This window comes from Bombus fervidus, chromosome 18 (genome assembly GCF_041682495.2).
Source record: "Bombus fervidus isolate BK054 chromosome 18, iyBomFerv1, whole genome shotgun sequence".
NCBI classification, from domain to species: domain Eukaryota; kingdom Metazoa; phylum Arthropoda; class Insecta; order Hymenoptera; family Apidae; genus Bombus; species Bombus fervidus.
In genome coordinates, this window is record NC_091534.1 from 5,742,596 (window position 1) to 5,756,837 (window position 14,242).

Consider the following 14,242-nt stretch of genomic DNA (forward strand, 5'->3'; position numbering starts at 1 on the left):
AGTATACAGGAAAGTGATATGAAATTATAAACAGAATGTATAATGAAGCACAGAAGTATTGTTCATGGAACAATACTTTTGAAAGTAGAGTATACTGGAACAATACAAGGAACAATACTTTTAAAAGTATATATATGAGTTTACAGGAAAGTGATGTGAAATTGTAGACAGGATGTATAATAGTGAAGGACAGAAGTATTATGCATGGAACAATACTTTTGCAAATTATATATATAAGTTTGCAAAAAAGTGATATGAAATTGTAGACATGATGTATAATAGTGAAGGACAGAAGTATTGCCCATGGAACAATACTTTTGAAAGTATATATATGTATAAGTATACAGGAAAGTGATATGAAATTATAGACAGGATGTATAATAATGAAGCACAGAAGTATTGTTCATGGAACAATACAAGAAAGTGTGAACAATACAATTACAGGAAAGTGATGTAAAATTGTAGACAGGATGTATAATAATGAAGCACAGAAGTATTGTTCATGGAACAATACAAGAAAGTGTGAACAATACCATTACAGGAAAGTGATGTGAAATTGTAGACAGGATGTATAATAGTGAAGGACAGAAGTATTGTCATGAAACAATACTTTTGAAAGTAGAGTATACTGAAACAATATATATATATGAGTATACAGGAAAGTTATATGAAATTGTTATATATATATATATATAACGTGTTTAAATAATAAAATAAATAATAACAGAAAATGAATATCTTGTGTGCAACGAGCAAATTAGTCAGAGGGCAAACGCGTTGCACTGAGCATTCAAGAGGAAAGAAGGCTGCTAGAGAAGTCAGAAAAAGGTGTGGAAATGTTGCAAAAATCACGAACGTTTACAACATTAAGAGATGTACAATTAATATAATATAAATTGATTGTAATATAATTGATATAATGAAAAGCAAAAACGTGCGTGTTTTGAGAAGTAGAAAAACTTCAATGGACTTGAAAAATAAATGTCTGAAAAATAAATGAGGAACAAAGAGACGTTAATATATATGTAACGTACAAAGATGTTTTGGAGTTTGGATAAATCATATCATCAACGTTTCAAGTCCTCGTGTTGAGAAAAGGAAGATTACAGTGAAGCTGACGACGACAAAAGCCTTCTTATTTGGAAATGTTTTTGACATTAGAGAAAGATCTCTTAATCAGACGATTCGAGGCATAAACAGAATATAATTATATTCCAATTGGATGATATAACGCGTCTAAAGACAACATTTTTCCCGATGGAATTCATCGTTTGCTTGATTGATCGCTACAGGAGGCAACGACAAATGCTTGCAAATGCAAGTTGAAAAATAATCGAACGATCAGCGGTATCGTTCTTTAAGTAGAATTTTTTGAATTTCATCGAGAAAATTGGATTATTCATTCGTGTGATAATATAACATTTGATGTTATCAAAATTCTCTCCGCTAATTCGAGCACTGCAGGTTCCACTGTATTTCATTCCATGGAAATTTAACTTTCGCCAGCTGCCTTTTTGCATTAAGCTTCGCTGCTCGCAGTATTTCAAGAGAAGCTTTCAAATTTCTCAGCAAGCCACCACGCGTTTACATTGACGAGCCTACCAAAATAAGCTGATTTTGCAAAATTGTCGAAATATCATAAGGTTCAAGAGAAATTGGAATTCTTAAAAAGGGAGCAGTTTCAACTTGCCTTATTCAATTAGTTTCCCTGTCATCGTATACTTTAGTTTGAGCGTAGAGTTCAGTTTAAAGCGCTTGACGCTTCAGCAAGCAGCTTAACTCGACAAGCAACGTAACTTCCTTTTTTGACACGTTAGAGAAATTTTGTCGAACCTCGTGAATTCTTCGTAAAACTTCAATTTGACTAGATTTTATCCTTATGAATAATTAAACAAGCTAACTACCATCCTTTTCCAAATAGAAAAACTATATAGCGTTCCGAACGAGAAACCAATCTCCTTCCTCTTTTCATTAACCCTAAGCCCTAACACTATGGTTAATTACTAGCTGTCGAGTACACGAATCGCTGTAATTTACAATATGTACAATAACTAAGCGAATGCACTTTCCTTCGAAAACAAAAGGAGTCAGATAGGACAAGAACAAAGAGAAACTTAAAAGTTGAATGGGAAAATCTCGTCCCAATGCATCCTGCGAACATTTCGTTAGTAACATTCAGAATAAATAACGGGGAAAATAAATAATAAACGAAACGAGTCGATATTAATGAAAAAACGGGAATGTTAACATCCGTAGCTACTCGTCGAATCTCTGACTATACTCTTTTGTTTCTTCGACTGATAAAAGGAAATCTAGTTGAATCGAAAATTAGAAAGTTCACGGCTTTCGAATAGAAATCTGCATAGTAAAATTTCGTGAAATGATTGCAACCTTAAACCTATCTGGATGAGGACAATTTCATTAGTTTGCTCTAAGTTATTACCTCGCCGGTAATAGAAAATTTGTCCAACTTTCTAAATCCCAGATTCCTTGACCCTTTCAAGTTTCAAAAATATTTCTAATTTCTAGCCCGACGTTTCCCCATCTTTTTCTTTTTCCTTTCTTTTACTTTTTCTTTTTCCACTTCGGATTTGTCATGTTCGCTCGTCGAACTCGAACAAGCATCTCAACTTTCCAATTTTCAAATCGCCCACCGATCAAATAAACCGTTTGAAAAAGAAACACGGGGAATGAATGGTGCGAAAAGGTGCTTTCTCCAGACTTAGACGTTTCCCAGATTACGAATTTTCCAGTAATTTCTTCGGTTTTGCCGTTAATTTTTTTCCGTAGTAATTTGTTGATTATTCGGCGGTTTTTTTTTTGTTTCTCTTTCTCTTTCTGTTTAGGAAAAATGGAAAAACTGCATTGTCTATTGGAATGTCTCAATTAATTAATTAATCAATCAATCAACTAATCGGCTGATCGTTAATATCACTTTTAATGCCCAGCGAAAGATTGCGAGTTAGAAAAATGACTTCCCTGTAATTGTATGCTTCGTTTCGTTTCCTTTTTTGTCTCAAATCATCGATTCTTAGTTTCTTTGCTTTACTCGTTCTATGTATTCTATCTCTGTGGCTCGCTGTTTCATTCTGCCTATGTGCTGTATGTGTGTGTATGATATATGTATATGAACATGAATCTCGGTCTAGGGAGCCAATCGATCGATTATTCTGTAAACAAATAATCAAATTGCTACCACAATTGATCCTCTGTCGTGAAACAAAGACCGTGTAATATTTCTGCAATGGAAATATTATCGATCTTTTCCAACTAATATTTTCATCAAAATCTATCATATCATGATATTTCAATTTAGAAGAACCCAAGAAACTGATAATGTAAGAAAAATATTTACAGTTTACACTTTGAACGAATCATCGTATTATACGTTGCAACAAAGTGAATCGAAGGTTTCGAATAGTATAATGTAATATTTCAATTAAAAAAAAGAAAGTATATCCGATTAAAGAACACAAGAAACTGATAATGTAAGAAAAATATTTACAGTTTACACTTTGAACGAATCATCGTATTATACGTTGCAACAAAGTGAATCGAAGGTTTCGAATAGTATGATGTAATATTTCAATTAAAAAAAAGAAAGTATATCCGATTAAAGAACACAAGAAACTGATAATGTAAGAAAAATATTTACAATTTACACTTTGAACGAATCATCGTATTATACGTTGCAACAAAGTGAATCGAAGGTTTCGAATAGTATGATGTAATATTTCAATTAAAGAAAAGAAAGTATATCCGATTAAAGAACACAAGAAACTGATAATGTAGGAAAAATATTTACAGTTTGCACTTCCAACGAATCATCGTATTATACGTTGCAACAAAGTGAATTGAAGGTTTCGAATAGTATGATGTAATATTTCAATTAAAAAAAGAAAGTATATCCGATTAAAGAACACAAGAAACTGATAATGTAGAAAAAATATTTACAGTTTGCACTTTGAACGAATCATCGTATTATACGTTGCAACAAAGTGAATCGAAGGTTTCGAATAGTATGATGTAATATTTCAATTAAAAAAAAGAAAGTATATCCGATTAAAGAACACAAGAAACTGATAGTGTAGGAAAAATATTTACAGTTTACACTTTGAACGAATCATCGTATTATACGTTGCAACAAAGTGAAGGTGTCGAATAGTATGACGTAATATTTCAATGTAAAAAAAAAGTATATCCGAATAAAGAAGAACACAAGAAACTGATAATGTAGGAAAAATATTTACAGTTTGCACTTTGAACGAATCATCGTATTATACGTTGCAACAAAGTGAATCGAAGGTTTCGAATAGTATGATGTAATATTTCAATTAAAAAAAAGAAAGTATATCCGATTAAAGAACACAAGAAACCGATAATGTAAGAAAAATATTTACAATTTACACTTTGAACGAATCATCGTATTATACGTTGCAACAAAGTGAATCGAAGGTTTCGAATAGTATGATGTAATATTTCAATGTAAAAAAAAGTATATCCGAATAAAGAAGAACACAAGAAACCGATAATGTAAGAAAAATATTTACAATTTACACTTCCAACGAATCATCGTATTATACGTTGCAACAAAGTGAAGGTGTCGAATAGTATGACGTAATATTTCAATTTAAAAAAAAAGTATATCCGAATAAAGAACCCAAGAAACTAATAATGTAAGAAAAATATTTACAGTTTACACTTCCAACGAATCATCGTATTATACGTTGCAACAAAGTGAATCGAAAGTTTCTAAAAAATGTGTTTTAGATCGGAAAACTCGAGACACGTGTCACTCGATGTTATTAATAAGCGAAGTAAAAATATCAATTAATTGAATTGGACTAACAGTAAAGACTCCATAATTGCTCGCAAGTAGCTGCCGCTTAATTGCTGCTTGCTTATCCCCACCAATGGCGGGATTCCCCTTTGAACCATCGACGCGAGTAACGTGACGCGTCGACTTCTCCTCGGCGCTAATTTCACGGAACGCGCGTCCTTTTGACGCATTTCAAATTTCGCGAGGAAAATTACACAAACCGTGTACGTTCTTCTTCTACGGTTTCTATCGACTTCTATCCATTCAACAAGACGAATATACATGGAAATTCATTTTCCTCGAAGCTTTCCAGTTTCCAAGTTCTCTACCTGGTGTACCTATCTCTACGGACACGCGTCGATTTGACGCAATCGTAAAGTAGGTTGGTAAATTGGCTTAGAAATATAATAATATAATTGAACCATATTAATAATAATTTAACAATATAATATAATAATATAATTAGAAATATGAACTCGATAAACGAGCCAGCTGTTGACAAAAGTGAACGCGGGAAGTGAACATGAAGAATACAGCGACCATACTTGCGACAAAATTTCTCAAATTGCTCAAAAAAAAAAAACTTCTCAAATCTTCAAATTCGTGTGCTGCGTATTCAATTTGGAAAACCTTAGGCAGAACAGGGCAATAAGCCTCAGAAGAAGAAACGAAACTCGGTATATGAGTCGCGTAGTTGCAAAAATCGCGCAACCAATTGCAGCCGCAGTGTGAAGACGTTTTTCGAAGCTACTAGTGTATTTTCAGTATCAGTAAAATGATCGCGAAGTCGCGAATCATTGTCAATTTATTATTGCGAAATTCAACTTGTCGCTTCAAATTTTCACAAACTGCCCTTTTCTCTATACGTCCGGATATGTCTATTGGCTTGGCAACTAAATTTAAGAAATGATTAAATAATTTATAAATGACAATATATATATATATATATCAATTTTTTTTAAATTAAAATTTTATATTCTTAATTTTTAAAATTTTTAAATTCCCTATTAAAATTTTTAAATAAAATTATTCAGTATACATTTATATTTATAAATTTCTTACAAAATTAATTTTATATAAATATTCAATTATATATATACATAATAATTAATTTAATTAATTAGTAATTAATAAATAATAATTATTGAATAATAATAAATAATTAATTAATAATTCATTAATAATTAATTTGACATAAATATTCAATTATATATATAATTATTATAATTAATTGTAATTATAATAAATTATATATATATAATTGAATATTTATATAAAATTAATTTTGTAAGAAATTTATAAATATATGCTTAATAATTTTATTTAAAAATTTTAACAAGGAGTTTTAAAATTTTTTAAATTAATTAAGAATATAAAATTTTAATTTAAAACAAAATTGACTTTTTAAAAAATAAATTACCTATAATATTATTATATTTATTTAATTTAAATAATAATTAATAATTTATGTATGATAAATTTATTTATATTGTCAATACCACCTAATGACAAAATCCGGAATCACTTAGTCGCCAACACAATAGAAGAGGGATTTTCAGAAGAAAGCGACAAAACAGAGGAATCTTCAAATCCGAGAATCACACGAACATTCCCAGATCCTGCGAGATTTGAACGTGTTTCGTGAAACTGAAACTGCGGACGATGGAACAACTTGGAAGAAATTGGAAACAGGCGGATCTATTGGTAGACCACTTATCAACATTTCAAGGACATCGCTGCTTCTACCGCTTCTTCTATACGCAACAAGGAATGTGGCGACAGATAGCGTCAACAGTTCCACTTGATAATCGACAGAAACATGTTGCAACTTAGAAGATGTTGCACCGAAGCAGAGACACATGGTGTCTTAAAAAGTGATTGGACAATTTCACTGGCTAAGTTGATTTTGAAGCAACATCACTGAAAGCTCTTTATCTATGGCGCAACAAGTGGCCAGTCGCTTTCTTCTCGATCACAATGCCAAGAGATGAATTGATGCAAATTTTTCGATTTGATAAAAGTTTGATGAAAGAAGAGAACGATCGGAAGGTTTACGTACAGAGAAAATTCAGCACACGTGTTAAAGATGCGTGAAATAAAGGTGATGATATATAATGTTGAACATTATAAATTCTATGCAAATGTTTCATTTATAAATTAACAGCGTATAATTATATTGTTTTCTTTTTTTTTTTTAAATGTATGATTTTGTTCATACGTCAAATCGACGCGTAGAGATAGGAATATATAGGGAATGTGAGTAAACCTAGCGTTGAAGATCTGTTTCGTCTTCGTTTCAGCGAGACGACACCAGCGCCACGGCGAAATTTTAAATTTCCCGCCAATCGCATTGTGTTGGAATTACTTTTCTATTGTATTGGCTTCTCTTATACTTGAAAAGGCAATCGTTGACTATCTCAAAATAAAAAAAAAAATAAAAGAGAGAGAACTGACTGTCTCAAAATATAAAACAAAAATTTCGTGTCACCCAATGTTTACAATATTTCGAATAATTTATATTTCTGCGTCAATCGAGTATCTAAATTAAATATCTTCATTTTTGTACCGAAATACTAACAAGTTAACGTTCTCAGCAGCTAGACTGGCTGGCTTCAACATTTCCACACATTTCCAGCTGTTGAAAACACATTAGCAAAAGTTGCCAAGATGTACTTGTGTATGCAAGTCTGCAAGCTCTGAACGTGTAGGTCCAACAGCTGACAATATCGTCAACGTATAGCCTAACAGCATTACAGCATTAACAACAGTAATACAGAACTAAAAATGTCTACTTTAAAATGATCGTTTCATTGTCTACCAAAAACACATAGATAGAAACATTGTGAACGCCCGTGACACGATTAGGACACTCGAGTGGAACATAGCAAGCATCCGAGTAGCGATAGCTCTCAGCTATCTCATCTCTGTGGACAAGAACAGTGATAAAACATGTGGCTAAATTTGAATCATTGCAATCAACCGCGCTGAGAACAGTTGCGAATGCAGCGCGGTGTACCAGCAGCGGAAGTCTAAGGAAACAACCAATTAGGCTACCAATGATTCAAGAAGAAATTAAGAGAAATGGAGGGAAGCGTGAGAAAAGAGTCGCACAGTGTCCTAATCAACTAGTCCTGCAGGCGTACAAAGCCAAGATGAAACAAAGATTGAAAAACAAGCAACCTGCTGACCTGCTAATCTCATGAGACGATACAAGGTGACATGTCTTTCTTCCTACTGGGAATAGTCATCCAAGTGATAATTTATAAAGAATATAGAAGAATTTACCAAATGTCCAATAGGATAAACTGTAGAGAGAAATAACTAAGTTTAGAAAGAGAATTATGTCATGTGCCTGGTGCTGATGTTTCTCACCCAGGCATTTCATAAGTAGACTTATGCTTTTTATGCAATTATAGTTCAATTGGAAAGCGTATGATATGGAAAAATAGCGAGATACCCAAAGTATAGTGTCATAATATTTAGCAATTGAAATAAGTGTTTCATTAGATTCCATTTCTTTAATGGTAGAAACAAGAAAATATGAATTTGCATAAGTCTGCTCACAAGTAACAACTCTACTTGAAAGTTATTGAAATCCTACACATTCCTCTGTTTGTCATTCGCTGAAAAGAACACCATACAGCTACCATTAAGTCAAGTTGCTCTTTCCTTCTTTTCTTTTTGCCAATTCTCAGCTTTTATGGAGACTTTACTGTATCACCTAATCGACCAATGCTCATGGAAAACATTGCAAGTGCCAAGTAACAGATTCTCAGGGGGAGAAGAGAACTTATAGTATTAATATAGTGCAAATTGATGAAAAAGAGAAGTGTATCTTCTAGGAAACTCAATGTTCCATTCAACTGAATGAAGACAGATGGCATAACAAAAACTAGGGAACAATTATCCGCTGTTTATTAGCATTCGTATGTTTTTGTATAGAGATGAGGTTGTCACATCACCTTTGAGCATTATTAATAAGAATTTAGAAAGGGACATTGCACTTGAATTCTACGCTGCAGCATTCTCATTGGTAGGTAGAACATTTTTCAATAAAAAAATTCCAAGTGTTTTCCATTCTGACACTCACAGTGTTTTCCACAAACGATATTCAATTAATGGAATGTATCTAAAATTCATAGCTAAGCGATATTTAGTCATTTAGTTATTTTCTTGAAATTGAAACTGGAACAGTTTCTCCTTTGAAGCTATAAGAAAGATTGCTATAAGAACATAAATGAGAATTCTGTTGATTAAATGTCTACAGCGAGCTATGATCTAACAGAAAAAATAACTCAATAGCGAGATTAGATCATATGATGATCAAAGGATATATAATCATTAAGAAGATGTAAGAAACGAATGAATAAAATATTGAAGAAGAATCGAAGTAGTATAGTGTTAGTGGAGGAACCGTAGACCGAGGCTTGCAACAGGCTGTCTGTACAACAATCTTAATAACATGATATGCAACATTTATATTCTAATCTTAGAGTCAGTAAAAACTATGCGCTGGGCACGAAGCTCTCTGTTCCACGCGTTAAAAAACGAATAGAAAAACCTTCGGAAAAAGTGCGTAACAATAAGGAAATGAAAACCGTCCACGTGCGAGACGAAAATATCGGAATTAGTTTGTTTTCCTATCTCTTTCGTGGTTAATGAGTCTGGCGTTTTTAAAAAATTTGATTCGTCGCAGTCGTTGCGACCCCGGCACTATTGTAAAACGGTATGTAAATATACTTATTATAATAATATATAGCTGCATCTGTGATTTGATTGTAAATCGTGAGGTAAGGAGCCTGTGTGAATGGCGCGATCAACTCGAGAAACGTTTCCACTTTCCTCGAACTCGGAGTCTACCGTAAAACTTCCAACAATCTTATAATTACACACGCAACATGTAAGAAGCTAAGAAGATTTCAAAAAGAAAATCTCGATATTTGATATTTCATTATTTAAATATTTCGATAATTAAATATTTCAATGTTTAAATCAATGAAATAAAAAATAAAAGGAAAGAATAAAATTCAAATGATGATCTGGTTAATAGAAAAGAAAGAAGATCGACAATTTTGAAAATTAATACTTGGATAATAATAATTTGAATAACTATGAAATTGATGGAAATTTTAGACTCTAACGTAAAGTATATAGTGAAACATTTGTCGAGAACATCGCGCTCACGGAACTATTGTCATCTGTAAAATATAATATAAAAGATCCTGAGTTGTACTGTGTGGTACTATGGCTATGGAGTTCGGCGGTGACTGAGATGGCTTTATCTTTCCTCTTTTCTCTTGAAATAATACATACAGAATATTGTACAAGTTCTAGGAGAACTAAATATCCTGCAATGCCAAAATAAAATATAAAATACTTCACCTTCTACGTATCATAATATCTACATACTTTAAGATATTGACAAACAAATTTAACACATGTATAAAAATTAGTGTCACTTAATAAAGTAGGCAGGCTCATTAATTATACATGTCACTTATGTTAACCAGTAACTTAACGTGTTAATAATCAGTTTGCATAGAAGTATTTTCAAAAATCACCTACTAGATATCTACTAAACGCATTTACTAAGATAATAAAATATTTATAAATTGTTATCACTATGAAGTTTTATCATATAATAAAGCATTAATAAAAAAGAAAAAAATTCAACTTGATCTAAAAATATTGATTAAGGATTGTAAAATATATGATTAACGTTATTAAATAATAAATTGCTGATCGATAAAGCAATACATTTTATAAAATAATACTATATGAATCACTTGGGACAAACTACTCCGTTATTTCTAAATTAGTAATACATGTTTTCTAAGGATATAGTTAATTTGTAATATCAATACGTTAAAGTTCCAAATGTATCATTGTTTAACAGAGACAAAATGAGAATAATAAAAATAATAATACTGTTTACGAGAAATTCACTTAATGGAGAAACTAATATTTCACAAATCAATACCATTAAAAATAATTGGTTAATATAGTAAAGGACAGCAATGAAAGTAAAATACAGAAATGCAATGTTTGACGGTGATGTTAAAAAGTAATTTCAAAGAATTAAAAGAAATTCCAAAGAAATTGGATTATACGTAATTTGCTAAAACTATGGAGAAAAGTGATAAATTCAGCTCTGTAATATCACATTAGAGCGTATAAAAAAATTCACAAGAAAAGCCATCTCGGGCACAGGCCTCTTATAATATATTAAATTCAATCTGCTGCATCACGGTGGTTTCCCATCGATAACTGTCAATAATAAATCCTCTGTAAATCTGCTTGAGCTGTAAAATCGGTTGGCTGTCTATTGCACCGTTAAACTGCTATGCGGTGAAAAATATATTATAATATGTTCGTACGTCATCCTGGGAGTTTCTGTGCGTGTCACCCAGTCGTGTGACGCAATCGATAAAGTAAATATAATCCTCTGTAAGAATATAATATCGTTGTAAATATCTGTAGTCTGTATAACACTGTATAGCATCAAATAAAACAACAAGTTATCCTGGCTCGCGGAATAATCAGTACGAGGTGGGATGGCTGTTCCACTTGCGGCGGTTATTTGTGATTTCTCTCTTGTTTCTTCTATTGTTTAAGGAATATTCTCGCATTTCCTTACGACGAATAGGCACGGCACCTTTTGCGAATTGTCCTTCGGAGGACTATTGTTTCATTAGTTATTGTAAGACACTGTGAAAAGATTATTCTATGGAGCAAAGTGCTGTATGATGGATAGCTCAGAAGCTAATTTTTTTAGTGGTTTCGTTAAAAATCTTTAGAGCAGAATTTTTAAGTTTCAGTTGCGAATGATTTGCAGCTAAAAAGAATGAATCTTACTATTATTAATAGCAAAAGAAAAAATTCTTTTTGCTGTAAAAAATATCATAAAAAAATATTGCTATATTGAACAAATTAAGAATACTGTTTATATATAGAATATAAATTTTAAATTCAAGCTCTGTTGTCAATTTTTGCTTCCAAATATTTCTATATATTTTTCAATACTTCTGTGCTTTTATTAGTTGTAATAGTAACTTATATCTTCTTATTAATATATATATTGATAAATAATTTCTTTATTAAGCTCTAATAAAGAGACCCTGAATTTTTAATGCACTTAGTTTTAAAAATAATATGAATATTTTAATAAATATTATTCAAAACGTAAAAACTTTATATTCTTTTACATGTAATAAATTTATCAATGTTTCGAAAAATATGTTGCATATGCATTATATAATCTGTTACTTTAATATATTAGAAAAATATAATTAGGAAAACAATAAAAAAAATAATTTGATACTTATGATAAAACAAATAATGAAAATAGAATAAATTAAAAAGAATAGAACTAAAAAAGTTAAAACTAAAAAATATCATTGTTCACTGATTAATATTTAAAATTTCATTCCATTCGTTCATACTCGTATCATACTCTAAAGACTTTTAATAATCATTACTACTATATCACTTATTATAAATAAACACAAAATCTTTGAATTATATTTTTATACAAAAAAATAAAAGCAAGATATGATTATTACTTTATACCTATTAAAGATAAAAAGTAAGAAATTCTAAATTTAAGCACTTGCTATGAAGAATAGAGTGGTTGATAAGTAATCTTATAAAAATATTCAATGTTAAGAATTCTATAAATTCTTAATGCTCTCCATCACAGCACACACCCTTAATCTCTTCACTGCACCTTAATCTGTCTTCAAAAGACTATATTAATCTCCATCTGGAGTTTATGGTAGCCAGAAATTACTGGCATTAAGCCTACTCAACCAAAAAGCTATCACAAATGGGCCGAAGAAACTAAGGCGCATTAGTGGTATGCAGCATCAAATTGCATCATGCTGCTCTGAAAGTGCTTAGATTCGGCATTGGTCTGATTGACCTCGTAAGCACCATCTTGGAATACTCTTGATTTGTTTTCCAGAGTTACTGTAGCTGTGCCCTCTTCCATAGAAACTCTGGGCGTAGAAAAGGATTTAACATTATCTGTTTGTTGTGCCTGGATTTGTAGATGAGTTTGCGCTCCAGTCTGTTGTTGCGCTTTAGGCTGTTGCTGTTGGTAGATTTCTTCTTGACGATGCCTGTCTGCCACGCTGAGCTCATGGAAGCTGACCAGGTGGCGTTTCAGGTAGAGCTTGGTCTTGAATGGCTTGTTACAGAGGGGGCATGTGACACTCTGAGGGTTGTGGATCAGGCGCATGTGCTGACGTAGGTTCGACAAGTTACTGTACATGCGGTTGCAGACAGGACAGGGGCGTGGGTCCAGCGAGTGCAGTTTGCGTAGGTCAGCTGCAACACACACACAACTTGCTCTAACCCGGTAGAGGCAGCACGGAGAAGGGAGTTAATTTTTTTTTGTTTTGTTTTATTGAATGGATTTATGGGTGGGGTCTCCGATTTGCCAGCCACCACCGGACAGCAACAACCAGCTAAGAAACCCTAGCCACACGACTATTATATACTCTTTCTAATTTAGCAATAGGATCATTCTTAAAGTTCTAAATATCAATTTTTATGTATTACGACTATATTATTTTTTATACAATTCCTTCTACACAAATTATATAAATGTTTATACCAAAATTATTACATCTCCTCTCCAAAAAGATAAAAACACTTCAATAAGTGCCATTTTTTTAACCCATCAATTGCAATTATATAACAGTTTATTTTGAGTGTAAAAATATTAATGTAGTTAGATTTCAACGTTCAATTACAACATTGAAAACTACCACCTCTAATCTTAAGTAGATGAGTCAAATAATTTCGTAATTTGATTTTAAATTCTATTCATTGGTAATAGTTCAAAGTTCTTGCAACTAGCCTAAAATAATCAAGAGCATAACAAATCAAATGCCAAATCAAAATAATATTTCCTGAATTTGTATATGTATGATTTCATATATTTCATTTGTATATTTATTAGTGAATAAAAGATAACTTGTTTGTTTTATAAAAATTAAGAAAGAATATATTGGTTGATCCTATTACTACCTGTCGTGCGTACAACGATATCGCGCGTTTATTTAACGCGCACACATCGGAGACAAATGGTAAGCGTGTGTTATTGGGACATGAGGCGTGAGAGCTCGCGCTGCATCCTCCAAGATTATTATACAATGTTTCTTGACAATAACACCCTTTTACGTTTACAAATTTTCGCTTGACACGTATAAATCTTATTAATATATAATCGTATATAGTTGCTGTTACTATCACTATTAAAACAATAACGATAAATAAAAACAAATAATAATTTTTACGATTATAATATGCATATTTTTTTTCTTTACTTGTTCTACATTCTACATTGTAAATAATTTCAATTTAACTTTGCAGTAATAAAAATAAATACCATTTAAATTTGAATAGTTTATCTAAACG

General features: G+C 31.7%; 1 protein-coding gene across 3 annotated transcripts in view; it reads right to left on the bottom strand.

The window, feature by feature from the left end:
• LOC139996546 (uncharacterized) overlaps positions 1-14,242 on the bottom strand; it is a 76,981-nt gene that overhangs the window by 57,324 nt on the left and 5,415 nt on the right. Inside the window, exon 6 of one of the 3 annotated variants that reach the window (XM_072020957.1) lies at positions 12,221-13,147. The exons of the other annotated variants lie outside the window; for them this stretch is intronic. Within the exon in view, the coding sequence (XP_071877058.1) occupies positions 12,669-13,147 (479 nt within the window). The 3' untranslated portion in view covers positions 12,221-12,668. Of the gene's footprint in view, positions 1-12,220; positions 13,148-14,242 lie in introns of those variants that run through there. 3 annotated transcript variants of the gene reach the window in all.